Here is a 27,475-nt window from a genome sequence, read left to right as displayed (position 1 = left end):
TTTCCATTCGACGGGTTTACTTTCGGCCTCTTTTGCTGGCTCCCAAGCTTGCACACTTTGAAGAGCACTTGTACTAGTTTCGCCCCTCGTGCTCGGCTGAACACTGTAACGCTACACCCTCCTTGCTCGGTTGAGTAAAAACTGACATGTTAATGTTTTTTGAGCAGCATGAGTACTAACAATTAAAATTTGAAATATAGAACGCCGATTAAAACCCTCACTCTTTAGTAAAAAACTAAAAATGTATTTTATATTCTGATGCATTCTTTCCAGATTCTTATTTATATCCAACGTCTCTGAAAAGATTTATTTTTGTTTTTAAAGTGCTTATTAAATACATTTTTTGAGTATTTATTTCGAATTTAGTTTCAGTATCTTATCTTGATGTGTGATTCTTTCGCGTTATACTTTTCTCATATACTGTAATGGGTTAGAACAAAAACACAGATGCGAAAATCGCAAAAAAGATAATATAGTCTTAAACCTACTTACTAAATACGTAAATAAACAATGTAGCTTACTTGTAGGTCACCAGTACATTCAACGTTCAAGGTCAGGCGTTAGCTAATACTTGGGGAGTAAGGGACTGATTAAGCTCAAGGGGCGGACCACCACGTCTCAAAGTAACTGCGGTACAGGTGTGGGAAAGGGATGCCGCTATACGCCGAGTATCTTGCCGACTCGCTTTTACATGACGAACAACCTAACTTTTGAGGTGGTAGGCTCACAGTCTTCAGCCGTTAACAGTTTTTATTTGTGCGTAAAACATCTGGGGTTTAAGCTTGTTACATAATTCTTTTGTAGTTCATTGTTTCATAGAATAGATGCTTCATAACTATTTAACAAATACATGCTTTTCATAACGAGTATTTTTAAGAAACTATCTAATTCCTAATTAATTTCTTTTTCTGTCATGCATTGAATATTATGTGCAAGCCCCTGTACAATGAATCATGAACCCTTTAAATATATAAATCAACATAAAAAACTTTCAATGCGTCAAAACGAGTATTTTTATGAGGCCATAGACGGCTTCAATGTCTATAGTCACTATTATCTTTCCAATTACATCGTACTGCAGCCCCATTATTATACAATAGACCGTTGACCTTTTTCAGTATATAAATCACTATGCACAACATTTGAACTAGTTTTGCCGCCAATTCAGTGAAAGCATGGAGTTCAACCGGCCGAGTCACCCCATTCGCGGGGATAACAACTATTGGCAACAACTAGAGGCCCACATAGAAAACTTCAAACAAAAGGCAAAGTATAAACGGGCAGGGAAATGTTTTCCTAAAATATTACTCGACGACTGTTTTATAGGAGCGACTTCGTGTGCGTGATTTATGCAGTGTAGGATTACGCGTTGTTTTTTTTTAACTGACGTGTAAGGGAGAAGGCAACACAATTGGATCGTGTATATATTTTTTTTGTTTTTCGCGTCTTACTTTCTTGTTTATGAACCGATTTTGATGTTTTTTTCTTTGTTTCAAAGAAGATATTTTAAAGGCGGTCTCATGATAAGGAAGTCAGGGTTTGATGATGAAAGACCCGAGAAATCGAGTTGAACTAGTGCCTTTGTTTTTTAATTCAGTATTTTAATCCACTATAAATTATTGAGGCTTTATAACTAACTAATAACTTAATAAAGTGTGCATAATAACACAATGTATTAATATACCTTTACATATTTCGCGATTAATTTTGAAATATGGTTTTGAAATCGATATGGGCTATTCACATTTCATTTATTACCGTATCAGCATGATTTTCAACCCCACAATGTAGATACCTTACTGCGGACAAACTGCGGGAGGCCTTGTTTAGTAACATTCGTATCTTCCAGGTTTAAATAACATGAGGTAAATTAAATACAAATTGAAATTCTGTATGAAGGTTGATAAATAATTCGAGATTGTCAGCTCTATTCATTCGAAGCTTTTTTTAAAACAGATTTAAAAATAGTGAAAATCTAAATTTGTTTTAGTTGATAGACAGATGGCGATAACAAAACTTTAGACACCGATGGTAATGGTCAATTGTTTCACGTGATAGCATTCTGACAAAATAAACCAACGGAGCGCGGATAAAGTGGCGGTTGGATAAATTCAAACTTTTTATGGCGCTTCGGGTTGCATCTGCCTATTGTGTAAAAGGTTGCGGTTTCGATTTCCTCATAAACATGTATTTGCATAGCCTACACATTCATTGCAGGATGCACGTTAGTACGTCTGACTTAGGTTGAAATTGTAAACTCGTTGCTGAAATAACATCCCGGTCCCGGGTGACGTGTTGCATCATAGCAAACATAAGCTTATGACTGCACATGTCAACAAATTTTAATGTGTAAAAACATGATTCGAAACTCAATTATACGTTAATATTTTTTCACATGATAATCAATTTTCTAGTAACACACGACTATCAAAAAGTCCGTATCAAAAAGACCGTAATGGGGTTATCGATAAAAAAGCTTGCGAGGCTATAAGACTAGTTAGGAATCTATTTGATTGAGAAGAACAAAGTGAACTTGTACATAACAGAACCTTTTCGTTTCTCTCGATACATTATAACATTTCTTTTTTATTTCTCTAAGTACGTCATTACTGTTGTTATAAGTTAGTTTAGTCGGAGCGCACATGTGATAGAAATGATACAAGAATGTTTAGGACACATTTTGATCGCACCTAATTACCTACAACTTTTGTCATGTGCTTGCAAACAGTAGTATACGAACGGTAATGAAATAAATTTCAATCAAAATATTGTTTATATTAATTGTGTACTAAATTAATTTTACTAAAACGTGTTTTAGAACATAATATATATTGCTAGCTATGGCGAGTAAAACTATATTATTAGTAAATAGTTCTTAAAAATAAAACACCTTTTTTGCATATATCTAGTTAGAAAACGCCAAGTACAGTTACTTTCAAGCATCAAAGTATCCTAGTACATCGGTCCATAACGACGCGACGTTTCGCTAAATAGAAAACCAATACATATGAATCCAATCGAGCTTGAATAGTGCGGTATAACTAAACTATGTATAATTAGGATACAGGTAGGGAGTACCTTCGGGCCCACTGACCTCATTTTCGACACCCGTACCCACGAGCCTTCGGGTGTTATAAAGAAGGGAAAATAGGTACATATATGACCCTCGCCGCGCGCTTATATCTCTCAACGAAACGTTTCAAATTGGCAAGAATAGCTTTTAACGTAAAAATACCTTCAGTCCTTCGAGATTAATTTGAAATGTTGGGTACTTACGTTGAATTAATTTGTTGCTTTTATGATATTGAAGTAGTCCGTATTTTGCCTTCTCCTTAATTTATGTATAGTACGTTGAAATGATTCAATGTTAAATATGATGAGTGATTGAGGCACTCATCCCTTATTTCACTCATGGATAATTCGTATTCTCATTTTATACTTTTAAATGTTCGAACTAAATACATTCTGATTAAATGTAATTTTCTACGTAAGTAATATGAAATTTTATTTTCTAGTGTATCTTGACCAATTACAAAATTAGAGCAGCACTTATTTTTAATGGAGGGGCGGCCCACCCTCGGATCCTCGATTCCCGTCTTCCCTAAAAAATATCGGGCGCTTTCTTTTCTCCCTTTTCCAAAATTTTTAACGGAAAATTGTTTTGGTTCGCGTCTGGTCATTTGCTTTAATTAGGTAGTTTACTTTGGTAATTAATTTCGTTTACTGTATGCTTACGTGCCCCGCTTCATATAAATTAATTTAGAGTTTAATTATTTCCTGGAATTTATGGAATGTCGTTCTCGAGTCGTGTATAAATGAGATCGTTAACGCGATCAGTTTTCAGATATGACTTTCTTGCGTCTTGTAGAGATAGCTCTTGATAGATCCGTTTTGTCTTTGAAGTTAGCCTCAGGCCTATTATAACCTCTGTTATGAGTTCATCTCCCAATATAGTCTGTTAACTGCCTGATACGGCCGGCTGCTTACGTAATCTAATTAGACAATTTGCAAGGTTTCCAGCGGTATCCAGATTTTCATGTATCACTGATATCCATTCTAAACAACGTGACCTCGTTCATAGCTTATTGAAGTTCCTTGGAGAGCATCCGGTAATCATTCATAATTCACGCTTCATTTCAGTGCCTGCGCAGTTGAAACGGAACATTGTTAGGAATGACCCCAGCTGGCAAAGATATTAATATTCTCCGCGCTTTAAATGTTCAACAAACGGATCCGCCGACGTTTTCAATGATAAATCATGTTTTTTATTTTCTTTGAGGAAGAAGAAAATATTTTATTACTTAAAAACATGTTTTCTGTGCTATATCTATTATATCCTTCTTAGCTTTAACCAGGTAAATGTTGACTATGAAATGAATTTAATATTTTATAATTTCGTAGATTTTTTAATATTTGTTAAATGTAAATATCTTAAACTTGTTATTTTTAATTGTCAAATCGGATTATATATCATTTATAAGTTGCATTTACAGTATACCTACTCGTGTCCCGACAAATCCAAAACTAGGATTACCAAACTTACTCCTGTCAAGCTGATAATGATACAAACAAAAGACGCTCGCAGATATTTTCATAAAATGGTGTCAAAACCCCGCTCACGTCGGTAGATATCAATAAATGCTCCAATTCCATGTCCATTGTCCCGTTCCGTTACGGCCCGAAGGTTTCGTCCTAAAGCGATACTTTGCTAACAAATTGTCGCAGCCGCGGTTGCAACTTGAACGTCCCAACTTCAGGCACATTTAACTCTGCAACATTGTCCCAAGTCTCATTCAATTACAACCTCGGAATAGTTTGTATTATTTGACAGTTACAGTGCGATCTCACTGAATTGGATATCTGTTGCTTGAAGCCGGATCTCGATCCCAAAAACTATTTCACTTTGTTAGAAATATGATTTATATAGGATTTAGTGAATTTCTCTCACAGTTGATTCACTCATATTCTGCTGCTAACATTAGGGTGTTTATGTTAGAGAGTTGCTGACAAATTGACTAATAATGTAATTAATCACCGTGTGAACGGAAACTAGGGCCTGACGACATTAATTTACCTGTAATAAGGTGACCCGTTCGTTGGATGTGGCGTAGCGTGTCGATAATGTATAATAATGTTACGTGCATCATGGCTTTACATGAACGGGGTAATTTGAAGGTATTTCCTATTATTAATAGCGATGTCTATTCACGTGAGGATAGTACGAGCAATTTGCTTTGTTACCGTTTACAATTAACCATTTTAGACGTGTACGTATCTATATGAAATATCTTGAAAGGAGCGACATTATGTTTATTCAAGGCGTGCTATATCGTATGGAATTGATTGTAAACTTTCGATACGTGAATAGATATCACGAATATGTTGATTGCACGTTCGGTTTAGATTGGAGATAAGGGTGAGCGCGTGCAAATTTTGCTATTTCGAAATTTAGTTAGATACGTGATACTGCAGCCGATATACTAATCAAATATAAATCTGACGGCTTCCACAAATGATACAAGTTGAAGTACTTTGAATAAGAAGGGAAACTCATCAAAAAATCACCAAAGAAGTTATTCCGGTTTCTAGAGCAAAAATGTTATAAATCTTGAAGTTTAACGGTGACTCCACATCAATTAAACTTATACAGAGACGGCAGGCAAAGGCATGCGTTTCAAATCTACTTTGCCTCAAAACAGAGGTAAATGTTTTCAACGCAAATAAATCACGGCTAAAGCTAGCCCATAATAAATTAAATGTACAGTTGACACTAGTCTCAGTTTATTGAGTTTAACAAGTTAATATAAATGGCGAGTACAGTCGCTCCCGCAAGTTGGATCGCCTTTTTATTAATAGAAGCTTTAAGTTAATGCATTAAGGTTGTATATTGTTTTTGTCGATACATCTTTGTGCGGTGTATTGTACCTACAAGCTATACAGAAATTGCCTGGCTTAGCTACAAGTGTCATGAAACCGGAATGTTTACAATTGTCAACTTTAAGAGAATAGGACAAGAATTTTTATGAATGTTTTATTTAGTATAATTCTATTGTAATGTGATATTCGGAGCGCCTTTGCTTTATTTTTCATAACCTGTATCATTTCATAAAATAATTATTGTTCTTAACTGAACATCCAAAATGTTTCAATAGGGGAAATAGTAATTATAACTTTATGTTAATAAACAAGAACTAATGCAATATTTCAAAACCTTTTGGCGAAACTCAAAAGAGTTTTTATAACAATACTCACCTTGATTCAATTTTACTGAGACTTATACCTCAGGTACCTGAACCTTTTGCAATTTAAATATCTTGTTTATTATTTAGGTTTTGTCGGCCAATTTGCTATAAGTAAACAGAAACTTGTCTTAGCAAAACAAATTATTTATTTATTTAAATAATTGCTTTAGCAAGCGAAGTAACAAATAATTTAAAAGTCTAAAATGCTGTGCAATCATTTTCTAAACCTCATTTGTTTGTTTTGTTAGTGTTTTCTCTAAATACTTCTAGAAGAAAATTAATTTGGTGAACTCTTGTTTTATATACGGTTACTTGTTTTAAAGGTGTCACGTACTTTTCTAAACTAAATTTGGTAAGCAATTTATATTGATGCTTCACATGACATCTCCAATGGTTGACACTTTCGTTTGATTCATGGAAATGGAAATCATTTTGAAAAGTAATGTGAATTTGACTTGCCAGATCAATGATGTGTATGTATATCGTTCTTTTACTGCAGTACATCTTGTGGAGTCTCTAAAAAGCGGGATAGATAATCCCATCATATAGGCTTATCATGGGTTTTGGACCTGTGTGCCCATGTACCTAAGCATTTAAAAGTAGATCCAAAATACTCGTGACAACATTATGAACAGTTAGTTTTGCCTTTTTAAATCTGTATTTCTCGGCAAACAAAAAAACTAAAGTTAACATTCTTTGTCACATCTCGTTGGCCTTATTTTAGTATATTTAAATGTATGTCAGCTTGAGGACAAAAAGGTCCGGCTGCAGTAAGGATAAACTAATTAGAAAAGGTCTTGGTGCCAGCATTCTGGCTTGGAGCTTAAACCTACTCTCATTTAGTTTCCATTTTATTGCCGTTTCAACCTAAAAAGCAGCTTCGTTTGACTGGCTTGCCTAATTTAGGATAAACGTGTTTGTTTTGGCTCTCTTAAATTTTTCTTCTTTTTTTTTATTAAAAGTAACTAACATAACTTAAAAGTCGCTGGTTAAAGTAAAATAGTCCTTTACAACCATTGTAGTGCGTAGAGAGACAGTAAGACAATAAATGAAAATTGAAAGAATTAATCTATTTTGCTTCGGAGGAGCTCGTGGCTGTGCTATAACCGCATAAGTGAATCGATCACAGGTTAAGCTATGCTTGACGCGGTTGGTCCGTAGATGGGTGACCATCTTTGTCATAGCGAGTTCCTCCGTGTTTCGGAAGGCACGTTAAATTGTGGATCCCGGCTGTTATTCCTACATCTTTGACATTCGTTACAGGTAGTCAGAAGCTTGAAAAAGTCTGACAACCAGTCTAACCAAGGGGTGTCGTGTTGCCCAGGTAACTGGGTTGAGGAGGTCAGATAGACAGTCGCTCCTTGTAAAAAACAGGTACTCAGCTGAAACCGGTTGGACTGGTAGCCGACCCCAACATAGTTGGGAAAAGGCTAGGCCGATGATGATCTATTTTGCTTCGTATGAAAGTGACATTACTGTTTTTACTGTCAAATAACAATTTATCCGGTAATCTAGGCAGAAATAAACCACCGATTGATCATGGATATCTTTTTATGCGATACTTCGGGGCAACGTCAATGAAATTTACATATTTAACGTTTGTTTCATGGCTGAACAGATACGAAAACACGAAGTTCGAACATAGAATATCTTTTTGTCACTTTGCCCGACGGCTTTTGCTCGGCGAGTGGAAAAATATCGAGTTTACCTAACAATAAGCCAAAAAAGACGGGAAAACTTTAGTTTTGCGAACTGGATCAAACTTACCAAAACAAATGATTTTTTTGGACAAGACAACACTTTTTTGTGTCTTCGGAGAGTATTACGGTTCGCAAAAAAATATACCTGAGAATAATATCATAAATTACGTGATTATTAAAAAAATATGCTCTTTGAATTGTGGAAAACATCTTAACAATTCGATTTAAGATGTTGCAAAACATAAATCTTTCAAGAATATTAATTAAAACGAATCGAAACCACGTTCTATAAATTTATATGCGGCGTCGATAAATTAAATCCACAACAATGTAACGAGGAGGCTGTAATTATTAATACTTTAAGCTTTTGAATTTGAAATTCGAATTTGATGGCCGTGAAAACTTTTATTAAGTTTCCAGTTGTTTTTCAGTTCTCGAGTATAACCAAAAAGGTTGGAACAAGGAGAATCGGTCATCTGTCAATGTAATATAGACAATGAAATCGTAAAAAGGCATGCTACAAAAAGGTTTTTATGATTCAATGTTTCGCGGGTGTGTGTTTCGCGTAGATAGTGGAATTAATTAAATAATGTTCGTAAACTGACCAAACTATGACGAAAATGAAGGCTAATGGCCTAACGCCTAGCGTTACAGAATAGATAAGACTATGAAGTTTTTGCCTAACTGTACCTGCATACTAATATGTAAATAACCAAATTGTACACGACATATTTCGACTAATTTCTTTATTCGCAAATCTCTATTTATACATTATCTCCGGGTGTAGTAATTGTCATATACCTGGAAAAAAGTGATTCAGGTTTAATTAAACTGAGGGCAGAGAATTAAAAATTAAATCTTCAAAGGAAATAATAACTATACAAAGATAATGTCGGGATTTGTTATCAGAAAACTTAAAAAAAACGACTATATATAAATATATATGTATATGTATATGTCAATTTTTAAAAGGGTCTACATATTTTTACTCCATTTCATAATAAAACGTTCTTATTTTATTTTCAAGTCGTCTGCTATATTCAGCCCCAAAACCGGCACTTTACAAACTAAAGATATCACATTTTATACGTAAAAGATTCTCTTCAAACATTTTCAACAACGGTTGAGTGGAGTGACCACCTGACCAGTCTTCGCGTCGACCTCAAACGGTCTAGCACGCTTGAGATAAGCTGAGGCGAACGAAGCAAATAACACCGTCGCTGTGAACCTCGCAGTATTAGCCGGTGACATTGAAAAAGAAAATAGTCTTGAGCGTTGACATGTAGTCTCGTATTAGTAAAATAGCCGATGACATTGATAAAATAGTCTTGGATTGACATGTAAAGATAGTACTAATAAGATAAGAAATTGAAATTTGCACGTCAGCTTAAGATGTAAAATGTTGGTATAAAGTATTAGGTTATAGATGTAGCTGATTGTGTTATAAATATTGTGATAGAGACTCAATGATCTCAAAGCGAAACTGTGTTAGTATTTATTTTTCAAGAATTTTAGCAGAAAATAAAGCTATCATTCATTTATTCATTCAACTTTAGAGATACACTGAGTAAACTTTAAGAAATAGAGAGAGAATTATATATTTTAACTTCTTGTATTTATTGGTTACGAGGGCCTATTGTACGTTCTAATTTGTTATTTTATTTAAAAAAAAATATGTTTGTTAAATTTTTGTATGCTAAACTGTGGCAAAACATGTCTGGACTTAAGGGTTATGTCTGTCATTCCCAATTTTTTTCCATCCACATTTACATTTCTATGTTATGTTACACATGTTTATACAAATAAATATATCTTTATCTTTATCTTTACGTGTAGTAAGCATCGATCAGGCGGTTCCTAATCTAGTTTGAATTTTGCCCTTTGCATTGTACTTACACCGGACCCTTAGCAAACTTACTTTATCCTGTCAAAGTGTTAATTTGATTTAAGGAGATCCTAGTAGGTTTTTCACAAGTTTATACAACTTTTACGTGAACCTTGTTTACGTAGTTCTACCAAAATATTTGCCAATTGTTATTGTGATACAAGAACATACAGTACTATGATTCTTAGTAAAAGTACACCTATCGTAACCAGTTTAATATTCAGTTAAACTTTTTGAGTTCCTGTACTCGGGAAAGGCAAGGGCCGTTATTATACAAATAGGCAAAAAGTATTCATTTTTATTGCGATCCGTAGTAAAAAAAAAGTATGAAAGTCAAGTCTCAAATATACACATATCCGAATAGAAACTCTTTGTAAAACGAAGCTAAGGTAATAAAATTTTACGTTATCTTTATGACATAGAATAACAAAGGTAATATAAAATGTGGCAAAAAGAAATGTCATGGTAATTCTATACTGATTTTATGAAGAGAAAAGATTTGGGCGAGAGGTTGAAATGAGACGGCTCTAGAAAAGCTAAACTTTATTCAAAATATTAAATAGATTTCCATTTTAGTCTCTAGTAATATTCCAGAAATATTCATGTTTTTTTTTATATTTAAGAACAATACCTTCGTGACAGTAGAGCTTAACTTTTAGGAGATTTTCTATATTCCAAATACAGTCACAATGTTTTATAAAAATCACTGATACAACGGTTGATACAGTTTATTTGTTAAAAAAATGTCCTCGTAGAGCAGACCTAGAAATTTCTTGGTATTTCGTTAAAAATACATTCTACCTTTTTCATGTTAGACAAAAGCTTTGCTCGGTACTCGTAAAAACATTTGCAAGTAAAATGCAAATACTAGCCTCTCTTCAATGAAAAAGAGGTAAAAATGAATTAAGCTGTCTTTTACATTCCTACTGCTAGAATATATAAAATGGAACAAAAATAATAAAACTACAGTATAGAAGAGCAGCATGTGAAATGACGTAGAAAAATAACACAAAAACAAATTTAAAAGATTACATATTTCCAGCGAAAAATATTCATAATTGCAAACGTTTCTAAGTTCAATTTTAATTGAACTGTCTATTGCTTTACTGACAGTATTATTAATAAATATGTAATAGTGATATAGAAAATAGTGAATATAGAAAAAACAAACATTAAAACAATTAAAATCTTGATATGGTTGCGGATGATAGCTCCATTTTAAAATAGAATTCTAGAATTGCGACTCTTCATTAATTCAGTAGCTTAATTCTTTTGTTAAGATATCCTAATTCTGAACATTTAACAGACCCAAACTTTACAACAAACACCAAAAACTGCGGGTCACTACAATTTCATATTTTACCCTATTAATACATTTCTTTAAACTTGTTCTTCGGTTCAGCCAACAAAAAAATTTAGTTACGAGCCAGAACCGCTCAGAGCAGCCTGGCACAGTTATTTTTCGGTGCAAAAGTCTGTTATATATACTCCGGTCTCTTTCGTAAACACAGGAAGAACAACAGAAAAGAAGTATTATCTTAATAAGTATATGTTTATATTTACAGCCGTTTATACTCGGGATATGCCCTTTAAGTGTAACCCAGATGAAGGTTGCGTTATACATATTATATAGTCTAAATTTACCAGACTCGCCCTGATGTTTATTTTTAATTTACTGTTGTAAGGTCAACGTATATTTTATTCGAGGGGAAATAAATGAATCAAGGTTTTAATCCTATTCGTTATTTACTCACGTTTTTATTTTAGTATGTGATTTACATGATGCCAGATGTAAAGGGATGTTCTCAAAAATATGTGTTACAGTTGTAGACTATTTTTATGTTCGGAAACGAAATTTTGTCTTGTTACAATGTTGAACTTTAAAGAATGTGCATGAACATATATATTAATGTTTCAAATGCAATTTAATCAGATGTAGCCAGCCAGTAGATCTGTAGCTTGAACTTCATAAAGCTTAATCTCGGCGACTTAAAGTTTACATTCAGTACTGACAAGGTTTAAAGATAATATTTCCTTGAATCACGCTATCGCGGCTTGAACTGGATCAAACTTAATATGTCTGCTGAAAGTATTAATAAGATAGCGACGTTGTATTCACATTTCTCATAAGTTGACTTCTAGGCAATTTACATGATAAAACGTCCAGAAAATGCAGTTTAGATTATGGAGAATTTGTTTTTAAAACTCATTTATTTGTGATACAAAGAACTGCAGGTTGTAGTTTCAAAACATCGTTGTGATATGTTGTATTTGGAAATAATGAACAATCTCATCTTAATATTTAATACCCAAAAAGTTACCTATCCGAATTGCAAAACTTTTTGGTTAACTCGGTATCGTGACGCAAACGTATAATTTCGAATGTTATACTGTTTTTATATGCCTATTCAACGCCAGTACAGAACATATTAAACGCAGGCTTATTCAACGTGTGAATATATTATGACCCATTATTCAATCCGGCCTAAAACGTGATTTATTTTCATAAAATATTTTTAGCTGAATAACGTTGTCATTCGAAAAAATAAAACATTTATCCGGCTTAAATATTCAAAGCGTCCTGCGCATAGCACTGTATTTTTAATCTGTCACAATATTTAAAAAAGTTTAACTGCCGCCATTGTAATATGACTTTTAGTTCTAGTTGTGGCGCGCGTGTGCTGTCATTATGCCTCCATTTGTTCTTTACGGTTGTTTTATGTAGGTCTCCAGGAAGGCGTCTCTCTGAAAGCCTTTCCTGAACAAGCTGAGTAGGCCCGGCAGCAATTTTCTATCATACAATATAAACTAAGTACTCACATTCAGCACGATTATGAAGAAGTCCAGCGTGAACAAGAACGACGTGATCGGATTGAAATTCAGCTGAAACAAACAAAATAGATTAAAAGTACCTTTATAGTATCAAAACTAATATACGACGATCGCAAGCTCCTTAAACAACTATTGGATAATCCCACAAAATTGGATTCCCAAACTGAATTAATAAGTTGTTAAAAATACCGCTACGTAAACTGCTGATTTCTACGAAAATCGTAGCAGAGTCTCATTCGTAGACCTTAGCCCGTAGCGAATTCGGACAAGAGGATTAAGTCACTGATAAAATCGTGCTTGTTCAGCGATCGAGGTGAACGAAAATAAATATTATTTTGTAGTAATTTGTTTCTACCTTAGACAAGAGATAATATCTCCTACGATAAAACATCCATGACATTTACACAAAACAACATGAAATGCTTAGTTTTTACGAATCTCACAGTTAGTCTGTTAAAGGATTCAGTATAGTTTGCAAATTAACCAATTACGAATTGGCTTTGTTCAAACACTTGCACAAAGCCAATTCATAATTGGATAATACTTCTGACATAACCTTCCACCACAATTCCACGATAAAGGTAATATCTAATTAATGGAACAAACCAAAGACTATCAGGAACAGCAATATCTGTCGCGGTAAACTAACTTGTGTCAGAGCCACGCGCTGAATAAACCATTTGAATATTGTTTCGTTAGCACAGAATTAAGGCAACATCGTCGAAGATATTCCGAACAAACGATTTCAATATCTATTATCGTTTGTTTTAGCTGTCTGTACAATGTTAATGTGTTTCGTACTACACTGATAGCTTGGTAGAAATATTTATCAGGTAACTAGCTATTGCCCGCGAATTCGTCCGCGTGGTTAAAAGATATAAGTTATGATTTATTCCTGCCCTGTTTTTTCCACATTTTCCATTGTATCTTCGCTCCTATTAGTCACCGTGATGGTATATAGCCTAAAACCTTCCTCGATGAATGGTCTATCAATAAAAAAATATTTTTTCAATTTGAACCAGTAATTCCTGAGATTATCGCGTTCAAACAAACGAACTCTTCAGCTTTATATATTAGTATAAATAAACACTTTTTGTTTAATGAACTTGTCACTTAAAACTGTACAAAGTGACTCAAGAAACGTGGAATAAATAAGCATAAACGTTAATCCATTTCATGTCTCTTAGCATCAAAAACTTTCTAGACTGCACTTAATTGCAAAAGCCTTCCAAGTAAAAAAAGTAACATCAAAGAAAACAACATAGCCTTTTGTGAACTATGTTTTAAAACAATTATATTTTAATCCATTTTATGTTAATGTAAAGTGCTTGTGAAATAACAAAAGTGGTTTTAACATTTAAATAACGACAGCTTCTAGTTGTTCAGTCGTTTTTCTAATGTTTATGTTTATGGGGCAATAATATATTTTCAAACTTACTAAGCTAAGTACCATTACCTCTCTAACATAAGCTTTATCAGCAGGAATATTTAATGTGGGTCAGAGACACTGCTTTACTCTGTTTAAAGTAGCGGTCTCTTCGTTTCACATCAGCAACAGTTTCAAAACCGTATAATGAATTCGCAGTCTCTCGATTCAAGGAATAATGTTGCGAGTCATCACAGAATTTTTGCCGACGGCAACGCTCTCCAATCTCCTTGTTAGTCTTGGAGCCCCGCAGCCCACAGACGTTTCATCGGCTGATAGCTAGTACGGGTAAGGCTTTAAGCGCGCACACTGGTCTAATTAAAACTTCGGGTTGGTTAAGGTGCACATACCAGACAAACAAGTGGCCGATGCGCTGTAGTAATTTTCTAGTTACTCCGCTCTTAGAATAACCCGATCGAATTATAACTGCATAAAAAGTATTTAGTCCGCGTGGACTCTTGTTTTAAAACGGAAAACAATCTGTTGGATCATTATTATAGTGAAATATTTATATTATTGAAATTGTTGAATTTTCTTTTAGTATTTGTAAAGACTTCTTTTGATTATATCTTAAAGATCGATGTTACATTTGTTTGCAGTTTAGTTTTTTTTGGTTTTTGAAGATTTTTCCTAATTTATTCGTCATTTATCCAACCAACATGTGATCGCAGAAGAGAAATATACCAAAAGTTTAAAGTTGAGTTTAATTAGGAAATTCGACTTTTCAGCTCCGTATCTGCTGTTTGATGGGCCCTAAAAGGCAGGAATGTTTTTGTATTTTTTTCTGGTTCCCAATACCAAAAATTTCTCGCTTTAAAGTTGCACTAATATTTCTCCTTTGATGAACGTACGTACGTTTGATTCTTTTTCGTTTTACATTGGTTCATGATTTGTAACTAAAAATACGCTCGTTTTCAATTTGTTTTTTGTTCTGATTAATAACGGATTGGGATTGATTTCGAACTGGTTTTGAGGTTACATCTTAAAAAATTAAAATAACTTCATCTAAAACCGTTCGTTTTTGTTTTTCAACATTCATAAAATCCTCGAATTCTTAACACCATAAAATGAGAGGAACACCAGACAAATTCAAACAAAATTTAATATTATAATCTCGTATTGTTCCTAACAAATCTCCAGGATTTGCTCCAAGTAAAATGTTAAGGAATTTATATAAACACATCGCACTCTTCGCAATGTAACAGAATTTAATTAAAGGCCTTATGCGAAGTTGTTGTGAATTAAGAGATCAATTACGTTCGTATTCGTGACGTCATTATTGTGTTTACAATCGCCCTAATTTTGAAGAGTCTATTGGGGCCTATATTTGCATGAGATCATCGATCGCATTAACTAATTAACGTTCTGGATGTCATTTACTTTTACTAGTTATCGAATATTCGTAACATCGTTGCCAGCTACGTCGAAACCCAGCAACTGTCGAAAAATCTAAAAATACCTCAGAATATTGGAAAAGAAAATGTATCGCTAGAAATAACTTAATTATTGAAACCAGATTATGCATCGGCTGTCATCGAAAAGTAAACAGGATCCTGTAGTAGGGATGCTGGCGTCGGAAACGAAATAAAACGAGTAAACGAACGCCGAAAAGTAAAGCAGAAAACCAAAGTCAATAATTTATTTACTACAAAACGCGGTGCGGTGTCGGTAGAAAAGAAAATTTGTTGGCGCGTCGTATCTTATCGGCGTATCGGGGTCATCCGGACCTTTAGTCCCGGGGTACGCGGCGTACTGCGCCTACCACACTACGCCAAACGATGCTTGTTATTTGTTATCGGTTAGGTAACAATTGAAGTTTATTTTTAATAAATATCGATAGTCATTTAATAATCATAATTATAACCATTGTTTGTGAGTATAAGATCGCCGAACAATAAAAGACGGACATACAGCCTAGATTAAGAGAATTACTTTTAAGCATAAAGTCTCCATTGAACTTGGGAACGGTCCGAAAATTTTAATTAATCTTGTGCCCGTTACAAGTAAGTATTCACGTACGAGAACCCACTTATAATTAAATACACTTTCATTCTGACTGACTCACAACGAACACGAGTAAATTCCAACCAACTTCACCCAAAATTGTACCCACGACAGGAATGTACTGCAAGAGATCGCAATAAAACCAATTCAGACAACTTGTCTGTCATTCTGTACACATATGACCAATATTATACGCTTACTCCTTTTAGCTATGTCTGTAATAGCTTTGAACTATTTCGTTTTGTGAAGGGACTACTATTCTGTAAATAAAATGGGTCTATTTAATTTATAGAATGGAACTTTAACTTATATTTCTTGAAAATATACGTTATTAATACTGAAACTACGGGTTTTTTGAAACGTTATAGCATAATCGTTTTGAAAAAAACATCTCTTGTTTTATCTACTGAAACAAGTTGTATTTCTTAACGTAATTTCTAACTTGGATCTTACTGTTTTAACTTTCAAAGCACATAAATAATAATTACAGACTTGTATTATTACGGGCCCTTTAATTATATTAATTGTTAGAAAAGTTCCAAAATGCCTGGGAATGGGGAATGTCATGTATGATAATAATGACTTTGATAATTTCTAAAAGCTTTTCGAATTTCGTTTGCCGTCGAATAACAGCGGTAATTAATACACAGAAAGTTGTTTGTTTTTTGCTACGTTATCATTGACATTTATAATTATAATTCATAAATAGTAATGACACTCATTTTTTCTAAGAGGTTCGTATTTGAATGTTTCAGTTTTAAGAAATACTAGTAATAATACTAAAGTGTATAACTGCAGTGTACAAGCATATAGATACTCTTTTGAATATCTCTTTGATATAACCTTCTTGATTCGATACTCGTAATCTTGTTTTAGCTGCGTGTGAAAATGACGCAACATTAAATGTCGCAGCGCCTAAATTAATGCTTTATTTATGGCACATCTGTTGTACGGGTTGTACCTTTACACAAAATATGTGCCTACTTTGCGTATAGTTATATAGTAATTATATAGTAACCAAGGAAGACTTGATTTAGATAAATTAGGATTACGAAATTCATATTAAATGTTAGGGTATATTTTTTTTAGAATTCAGGTGCAACTACTGCAGGAACATTTACTTTATTTTTGTGATAAAAAAGAAAAGTGAAAATGAAACTTAATTATTATTCAATTAGATATATTCTACCTCTCCTTTGAATTTTTACTGAATTTGCAGACACAAGATATCAAAACAGAAATAACAAACGTATAAAATATAAGGACAGCACAAATCTACATCCCGCAGGAAAATTGAATCCCCGACCCTTGCAGGGATGATCACACAAATCACTACTTCAATAGAGCTAAATTACAAATCAAGTTATTGCGCTCTCAGACACGTCAATTATATAAATTATTCAAAATACTAATCTTAAGAACGCAGCCTTTACGAATAACAACGATATTGCAAGGGGCGCTGACCTAGTTATAAAATCTTTAATATACCTACCCAGAGGTAACGACTCTCACTCAACTGGACTTTACAGCCCTCAATATTTAACCCTTAAGACAGACTGCAGTTAACTTTCATGATCACTATCTCGCCGCCATTATTCAGCTCGCAGGCTATTCGAAAAGTATTTATGTGTTAAACATTTTATTGATAGTAAATGTAATCTCCAAATGCCTATTAACATAATGCGCAATAAATGCTTCAATTTCAGTCGTCTCTCCCGTTTAAATGTCGTAAACTCTGAGGTAACTTATGTGTATAGGTGCTTAAGGTTCTTTGTATACACGGCATCGCAAGTCTCTGATACATGACGACTTAAGTGTGACATGTGAATTTGTTTGAAAACTTTAACTGTTATAGTGAAAAATTAGTCACCTCGCATATGATTAGCCTAAATGCCATTTTATACTTTCTGGGCAAGATAAAGATAGGGTAAACTTACTAGATAGAGTACCAGCACCGCTAATAAAATACCAATGCAACTTTTTATAACGATAGTTACTTTAAATTTTACTCGACATATCGTTATCGTTCTGAGCACCTGTTACCCGTCCGCCGATATTCTTTTAAATCGATCAATGACCTTTTTAGATTATTACGGAGTAGTAGAGATTCAATACAGAGACCATTTGTAAAAGATATCCGATTGAAATACGAAAAATGTAATATTGTTTATGAGTTTTTGAACTGGAAAAACGAGGGCGAAATTGAAAGTAAGGAACGAAGGTTGGATTTTCTCTTACAAATTTCCATTTTCAAAGCTGTGAAGGTAACTAGTCTGACCAAGATCTAATAGGATTTGTTCTAAATGCCACTATCTCTAAAATAAAGGTGAGCATATATTTGCGTGTCAGCTTACTTTTTACAGAAAAGGCCTTCCTTTTAGTTTTTAAAGATTTTAATAGCACCTGGACGTGTCTACAGCAAAAAAAGCAATAAGCGCTTCCAGAAAGCAAAATAATGCCCGTTTTTGCGTTGTCACGAAAATGTGGCTGAAAATAATTTAACAATAATTATGTCGTCCTGTTTATCTCAAAAAGCGAAGTGATTAAGCGACAAAATGTATTTATTTCAGCTTAAATCTGTATGTGGCCTATGGTGCATGGACTCAGGACTGTGAGAACGATTTTCTTATGATTTGAGAGATAACGAGCCAGCTGTGTAAGAGAAGTCACTAAAAACAAAAATGTTGATGAAATTGTGAAATTGAAGGCGTGTCCTACATGTAATCGCGCGTGATAAATGCCCATCAATATCACTATTACATACGACATCGCAATTTTTATTGTTTTGTGGTGCTTAATTTTTACAGTAATATAGTTTTACAAAGGTAACGGTAATATTTGGGGTTAGTTTTCATGGAAAACTCAATATTATTTTTTTGTATTATTTGATATTTTTAATCTTTTTGTTTTACTTCTTTAACATTTACTCAAAGTGCAGTGAGTTAAGATTTGCTTTTATTCTCATTAAGAACGACCCTTTAAACTTCCATTAGATTTTTAAACATGACGTTTTACTTGCCATAATATATTTTTCCCTCAAATTCTTCGGAGACGTCATTCACGTGTTATTATTTTCAAACAAAGGCATATGAATAGACAAAGGTATAAGTTTTAGGAGAGAAAGCGGGACGGACGATAGCTTAGTATGTCATAATTCTGTGATGTAGGTATTACTCGCTGTTACTGGACGACTACACCGAGACATAACCGTTTTATTGCGCATAATTTCAAAGATGAAACTACCTTCACTTGTTAGTGTCACACAAAACGTACAAAACACTTTGCTGTTCAAGGAGTTTTTATATGTTTTTGTTTAAGCTTGGGATTCGTTTTTTTTTCTCGTAAACTGTTGAACTTTTGGTCAAACTGCAGTGCTGCAAAGGCCTCAAGAGTTTTATTAAAATTTGACTGTAAATACGGTGTATTGTGCTTGACATTTTCAATGTTTTCATTAAACTAGTATCACTAGGCAAATTTTGCCAAAGAAACAAAAGCGAGACGGTAATGGTAGGTAACTAGTATGTATGTGTATGTATACTAGGACATTATTACGTGTAAGGACTGATCAAAAAGGTTCCACCATTAATTTACAACAACTTATAAAGCAATCAATATTTTATCTAATCTGGCTTACAACATTATCATCGGTTTTCGTTCCATGTTGGTCAGCGCGTTGTTACTATGAGAATAATATTAGATATTTTTTTAAAGGTATGTTTTATATACACATCTGTTATATTTTTCAGCATTCTAGGTTACTGCACTTATTAACTGAATATGTTAGAGTAAAATGAATGCTGTGAAAAAAAACATATTAACATTTTTTAATTGTTTTGTTTTTGTACAAAAAAGGACGCGAAAAATATCTAATAATATGAATTTACACCAAACATCGGATATATCATTAGTAACAACTTTTTTTTTCAAAAATACTGAATAACTGTCGAGAAAACGGGCACTTTATTGCAACTGAGCTAATACTCTCCGTATTCTATCGTATTTTCAATAGCAGTAGTCACAAAGGACGATCAGAAACTTCATTTATACAGTTCAGTCGCAGAAAAAAGGAGCGACGTGGTTTCGGAGAGCTCCAGCTATAAGGCTTTGGAAAAGACAGGTTTTAAACGCGGAAATGTAAAGTAGCTGGGGTCTGTTCTTACTTCGCATTACCTTGTAAACTTGTTTTGTTTATATTGAGATTCTTGCAGGTTCACGAGAGTCTGTTATGTAACGTTTTGTATAGTTCAAAATTTATGAAAGTTTTCTACATTTAAAAAAATGGAACGCTCTCTTTATAGGTTTTTTTAATTACTTACTAGCAAAATCGAATGTTCTCGCTTGAAGCAAGGGAAAATGCTAATTTGAACACTCAGATATTTTTTTTCTTTTTTTTCTTTGACTTCAAGTGTTTTACGAAACACATGCACCTCAAAAATACATATTTCAAGTTAACTAAAAGTAGTATCGAAAACGCTGTAAACTTTTAACTGAATAAACCAAACGTTCGGATAGTTTTCAATATCAAAATATATAGCATATCTAGAACATTCTTATGTGAACAAATCTAAACTTTGCTTCGAAAAGAGTTGCAATGAAAGTTGAACCACAAATTGATAGATGGGGAAAATTTAATGCACTAACAGTAATAAAATAATCCTGCTTTATTTTGAATCTTTGGAGAGAACTGAAGTAGAGTCAGTGCATATCTATCATATTATCATAAATCCGTACATTGGCCTGAATTTGCATCGTCGTGTCAGTGCTTAGGTGTGTTAGGACATGGCACTAAATGGGTGTGTCAAGGTATCGAAACTTCAATGTGTGTGAAAGTGGGTAAAACAAAAAAACAATTGAAGACCGTGGAATCGATGTATGACCGTTCACCGTTTTACCAATACTCTCATAAAAACTAAATACTATAAATCGCGAAATTGTAAATTCCATTTTGCTTTGTCCTAAAAACTTTTTCAAATAACCTAGAGCGCTGTGGACAGTTACAGTTACAGTAACCGTTTTAATTTGCAATACCTTTTAATTGGTCAAACGATTTCTATTAATTTACAAGCTTTTGCTTCACAAAGTTTCAAGCTAATGAAACGAATCGGTGGCTTACGAAACTGTAGAGGGTACTTTTAAAAACTCTTTCTGTTGTGTATCCGAATAAACGTTCAAGCTTGATGGTAATGACTGCGTTTATTACACGTGAAATTATCCTAATGTAAAACCGAGTGCTTTTAATGTTGGTAAATTAGCATTTAAAATTAAATATTTCGCCGAACAGGAATTTTATAGGAAAATAAAATTTTATGATGGGGTGCTACATTTCAGTACATTGACTACAGTACATCTGACTACGCTTATAGTACGAAGTCTAGTTTTTCTTTAAAGTTACGTTTTCTCATGAGCCTGATCTTTTCTGATTAAACTGAGTGTTTGGAAATTATATCTTACAATCGATATTGTTCTTTATTTTAATTAAAATCGATCCAATACAAGTTGGACACTGAGACACATAGGCTAAAGCAAAAACAATTTTGTTTTAGTATTTGTTGTTACAGCAGCAACAGAATAAAATCATCAATAAAAAATACGAGAGAGTAAAAGAATTCCATTTTTACCCTTTAAGTACGGAAAAAACTTAATTTTAATGCAGTTTAAAATATAAGAATGCTATTTACTGTTTAGAACTCTCATACGTTTTTCACTAACGGTTAATAAGAGGGAGATATTAGATGCCTTACTTTAGTGTCAACTCAGACCAGTGAGACTATATCTATCCCCTAGACACACTGAATTTCATTCATTAAACTGCAATGTCAGGGTAATGGCATTTCCTTGTTCTATAGAGTTGAGTTAAGTTCAGCCCTAAAAGCGTTTCCGAATCCAAACTGACAGGGCATAGGACAAGCGATTCAACAAATCATTTTAATTTTCCTCCTGGGCCTACATACAAAAATTTTGTCGTTGTTGAAAAGAGACGCAACTATACGCAGTGCAATTTGATGTCTCTTTTCCGCAACTGTGTTCACACTAAGTTAGCATTTTACAAAAAAAAAAACAATCTTCAACATAAGCGCACAAAATCGTGTTGTTTTTAATCAAAGTAAAGTTTAATTATTCATGTGCTTTACTGTAAAAGGCTCTACTTCAAATATAGTATATATATGCAACTCCATTTAGCTTTTCGCAACGTTCTAGCATATTCTATAAAGCTGATGGCCACGTGTCCACGCTGACATACGAACTATTAAGCTAGCTTCAACTTTTAGTGAAGTTTATGTAACAGCCCTGTGACTCGCAAACCGCTTGCATTACGTCACGAAATGTAAATGTTTCATAAGCGACTCATGGGAATAATATAATATTTTTAATAATAATCTTTGGGCTTATTTATCCTCTTTAGTTACATTAGAGGGTCTTTATCCATAAGCCATCGTTAAGGTTGTTTATTGAATGGAAGCTGTAGTAAAAAATTATTCATAAACTAAAAAATTAAAAAAATGACATAAACGTGTTTTGTTACAACCACAAAAACAGGTCTACAAAAAGGGATATCTATATCCCACGTTTATACTAAAAGCTAATTAACATGAGTCGGCATTTACTCAATAAGTCTTTATGTCGAAGCGTCTTTTGAAAAAACCATTCATTTTCACAAATTTTAATATGCTTTCGAGGCAGGAACAAAAGTAAGCCTAATTATTTCGTTCTTTACGACATTGTCTGCAGAAACAAATAAAAGTAAGAGTAATTCAGTATGCCAGTGGAACGCGAAGCCTTCGAAGACAAATTAAATGGTATATTTAATTTATTTCTCTTCAAAATACGATGGATAAAGTTTTCACTGAGTCTCGAATCATAACAATGAAATTGTTTCAGCGTGCCTACAGGACTGTGCATTTTGATTACTTAAAGATATTGTTAGGATATAATTAACATTGAAGGTAGACCGCTGTCAAAGTACTTTAAATGTATTGTTTATCAATTAAATTTGTACTGTAAGGTAGTATCTATGTAAGTAGGAAGACTTCGGATGAAGTACAGCGTACTGAGAAAACCTGTCTTTAATTAATCTGAAATCGCCGCTCTACGGGGATCACACAGTATTCGTTCCACTTCTGCATGTAAAGCAGTCTTTGACCTGTCATTACTAACTTTAATAAAATGCAAACTAACTCACTCTTATGCAACAAGATACTAAAAGTTTATTAGCAAATAGCTGCTTTAATATTAATTAGAGTGAAACAACAGACGTGCTCCAACAGAATTTTCTTTTGTTAAAATATTCAAAGATTAAGTTACGAGGAGACGTCGTGCAGCTGACAAATGACGTATATTTGGATGGGTACGCAATCCCTCGATTTACAATCAAGCCAATATAGACCCCGAAATGCGACAGTGAGAAATTCTGCCTCATTTCTGAATTATCCATAAGCTTCAATACTTTGTTTGTAATATAGCAATGTTTACTCGTTAAATATATCTGTGTAGCAGGAAATCCAGCAAAGCATAATTTTCCTTTTGATTCAATATTTCTATCCAAATTATTGGTTGAAATGTTACGTCATTCAGGTTTATTTAGATTACGTTATTTATTATTTAGACAAGGTCAATGATGAAGTATAAGAGATTATGTAAAATAAAAATGACCTCTTTAAACAGATTATTTTTTTTATCAACTGTACTGGGGTCCTATTACCTATCTCAATGAATATTGTAATCAATTCTAATAAAAAAAGATTTGATTTAAAATAAACTCAGCTTTTTGCGAATCCTAGGTCGACCGAGACACAATAATGTAAAGCTATAAGATACTATTTAAGTCAATTGAAAATAAATCTAGTCAAACGTTCAATATGTGGTTTCAATAGAACTTTTTCTTCAGAACATAAAATGCCAAATATCGTTATGCAGTTTTGTTCACTACTAATTATGGCAGCAGTCAGCAAAATGCCGTATTTTAACAGAACTCAAAATTGAATATGTATTTGAAAAGTACACATAATTCAGTAGTTTATTTCTAAAATACAAGTATTATGAAATTGATAGATGCCTTTTTGATTTTTCACTTTACTCTGTAGTGTAAAACAAAACCCTCTTTTTGAGTCACAGATGTCTGCCCGTCCAACATCAGGCTGTATCTCATGAACCGAATTTCGATTCTATCTGATCTATTACTTCTTCTATTTAATTACCATAAAGTCGCAAGGCCCAACCCCATTTTGTCAGTTATTTTTTGTGACAAGCTTTTCTTCAAGGACCAACCGTTGTTTTATTTTCCAACTTGTTAAAGTACATAATGACGTGTCTAAGAATGTTAGCGCTGTCTTCTTTGTAGTTTTATAGTTAAACAGTTAACGGCAGATACGAGTATATCTCAGTGATTACAGCGGTTACCCTTTAGATATTACTTCTAATTTTCCTTTACGAGACGTTTGGGAATCGCGAGCGGATTCTATTGTGCTCTGCCTACGGTGGCAAATTGAATTCATCGCAGTGTATGTTTTGGTTTTTAGCTGTAATATGTTTCCCAGTCCTGAGATATATTAACTGATCCCACGTTTGTATTGATGCTTTTGGTCTACGTCGGTCTTAACGGGGTTTTGCCCTTTCTATCATTTCATGCAATACTGATATACGCAGTTATTTACACGAATCAATGTAAAAATGCATTGTAAAAATGAGTTTCTGTTATTTAGCTTCGATAAATCTCTACGAGTAACATTGATGAATGTTCGTTCGTATTGTTTGTTCCTGTTCGTTTTTTTTATATATTGTAAACTTTGATTTTATTCCGCCTGTTATTACGGATTTAGTATTGCGGACTTAGTTTCGCGAGTCCAACATATATTTGACCAGTTTTCTTATTCAAATGACATGTAACATAATGTCAAGTACGTGACTTAGGTCGGTATAGTTTGCCTTTACCTTCACAGCAGCACGTAAATACTGTAGCAATGATGTTGGAAATTTATTTATGAAGGATATAATTATCGAGACCGCTTGTTCAATAGATTGTTTGGGTCTGATATCTATTTGACAGCCTGAGTGACTTCATACTGCCGGGTGAACTGGTTTCCGTATTGTTCGCTTGGTATTAAACCGACCAGACCGCTGCAATTGAAAATCATTCAACATTTAACTTATTTTGCACTAATATTATATTTTGTGTATATTTTTGTCAACTTTTAACTCATATTATTGACGTCCTGGTGGCCGGAATGCAAGAGTAGAAGATATTATACAATAACTAGTCATAGTGTTATAGCTCGGAGTTTTATATCATTTTCCAATAATGTTCTGACTATCCATCACAACAAGTTGTTTTCAAACCTCTTTAGCTTTATAATGTTAGAACGTAAACACCAAAACAAATTTCATATGTGAATTGGTACCCAAGTGTGTTCCTCAACTTGACAGGTTGAGCATACTACCTAACTATATTTTTGTGTGGAAAGCAGTGATTTATTACACGTTTACAAAAGCAAGGAGGTTTGCCTTTAAATCATCATCTGTCCTCGAGGTTAGATACAATAAGACCTTTCATCGTGGCGGAAGGGTGAATGGTTTAATTTTCTATGTAAAAATGTAATATTCATGTCATGTGTACTGAAAACATCAATAGAATAGTTATCACGCTTTTATATCACTAACCAGAAAAGTAGAGGCAGAAAACTATTTTGTAGCTAATGCTATGTCGATGTTTTCTGTTTCTGTGTAAATTTTATTTTAAATAGTCAACCTAAGCTGAAAATATCGAGTATATCTTTTTAAACAAATCTTGAATTTGTAAACAATTTTATATCCGCAGTTAAGAAAATCACTAAAGTTTTATATTTTCCTTCAGATATGCTGCTTAAATTATGTAAGCAAGCGTCATTAAAGGCACTTTGAGGTTCCTTCATCGACACGGGAAGAAGTAAAAGCCTTCGTTGGCCATTTTTGACAGTACTTATTCGCTTACATTACTTTGGATTCACTTTGTGAGCTTAAGATCTTATGCTTTTGGACGAAAGTAATAGCGTCGTTCTTAACGGGGTTTTTCTCTTTCCATCATTTTATGTAATATTGATGTATGTTCGTATTTATAATTCAATGTAGCAAAAATACGAATTTTCTTTTTCGGTTAAAGGTGCTTGTTATATTTAGCAACAGATAATTTTATACATAAAACAAGGAAAGTATTTGTACATTAACACAAAAGTATTGCTTAAAGAAACAAAAGCTATCGGTTAAAAAAATACTTTATATTAAATATAAGAGATTTCAATATTTTTGCTCGTCGCCTCTAGATTTGAGCGCTTTACTAAGGCACGAAGACCTTGGTTTGAGTTATATCATTCTGAGCATACCTATAAGTGAGTATAGATATAGCAATGACTTCCGATATCATTTGGAACCTGAATTGAATACAGCTGCGGCCTCCCACGCGTGAAACAATTTCCGCAGAGTCGCGCTCACCGGCGCGGCGGACGATGTATGAATTAAAGACGACATATTATATTTAATAAATCTTTTAAGTAGAAAGTTGGTATTCTATCTTTTTTTTTTATATCCATTTGCCCAAATTCGGCTCTCAGTGGCAAAACTTTATGCGAGTTTAAAATCTATTGTAACTGCAATAAGATTTGCGCTTACTACTTTAATATAATAATATGATCAGTAAACGTATTCAACAATAATGTTATTTAATCTTCAATGAATATAATTCATTTTAATTTGTAATTTATTCACCAACAAAAAATGTTTATTACAACACAACATTCAAAGCTTATATCACGTTAATGGCAGACAAACATTAAAAAATATTTAATTGTGATTTACTTACAGTTTGGAGATAGAATAAGTAGAAAAGGTTGACAATCTCTACTATTGTTTCCAGCGCCATAGCCACCACCCACGGCAGTAACATGAACTTCACGTCCTAGAACAATAGACAGACACTTAATGCATAGAGTTCTGGGTTTCGGTGAATCAGTAAATGTACGGTAAATGGAATACGAAGCGAAGGCTGAGGCATTAAACCAAAAACATTTATTAAAAAGAAATCAATGCCACAACCTGTCAAAGGACCGTCTTATTTTTATTAAACATGTCTGAGAACACATGTATTTCATCATCATCATGATCAGCCTATATTCGTCCACTGCTGAATATAGGCCTCCCCAATTGCAGGCCACCTCTATTTTCGGCGGCACTTACGCTTAATTCACTTTTCATACAAAACCAACTAAATTGAAATAGCTCCGCTCGACAGACAGACACGTTAAACTTATAACGCCCACTTTTTGCGTCGGACGTTAATACATAGGTGTAAAGAAGACGTCAGAGTTATCTTGCGACTTTGACAGACATTTCGGAGTCTGTCGACATGTTTGAGTTTACA

The 27,475-nt window shown here is 33.6% G+C and overlaps 1 protein-coding gene across 3 annotated transcripts in view; it reads right to left on the bottom strand.

The window, feature by feature from the left end:
• Nucleotides 1–27,475, bottom strand: part of LOC113501432 — an 83,918-nt gene that overhangs the window by 36,723 nt on the left and 19,720 nt on the right. For 2 of the 3 annotated variants that reach the window (XM_026882685.1, XM_026882762.1), the window contains exons 4-5: nt 26,918–27,013; nt 12,648–12,710 (exon numbers count right to left, since the gene is read on the bottom strand). In XM_026882685.1, coding sequence (XP_026738486.1) covers nt 12,648–12,710; nt 26,918–27,013 — 159 coding nt within the window. The remainder of the gene's footprint in view (nt 1–12,647; nt 12,711–26,917; nt 27,014–27,475) is intronic. The other variant, XM_026882604.1, reaches the window with a different exon arrangement.

Source organism: Trichoplusia ni, chromosome 1 (assembly GCF_003590095.1).
Source record: "Trichoplusia ni isolate ovarian cell line Hi5 chromosome 1, tn1, whole genome shotgun sequence".
In the NCBI taxonomy this organism is placed as follows: Eukaryota; Metazoa; Arthropoda; class Insecta; order Lepidoptera; family Noctuidae; genus Trichoplusia; species Trichoplusia ni.
The sequence above is the reverse complement of the archived record's forward strand: the minus strand, read 5'-3'. Positions and strand labels throughout refer to the sequence as shown.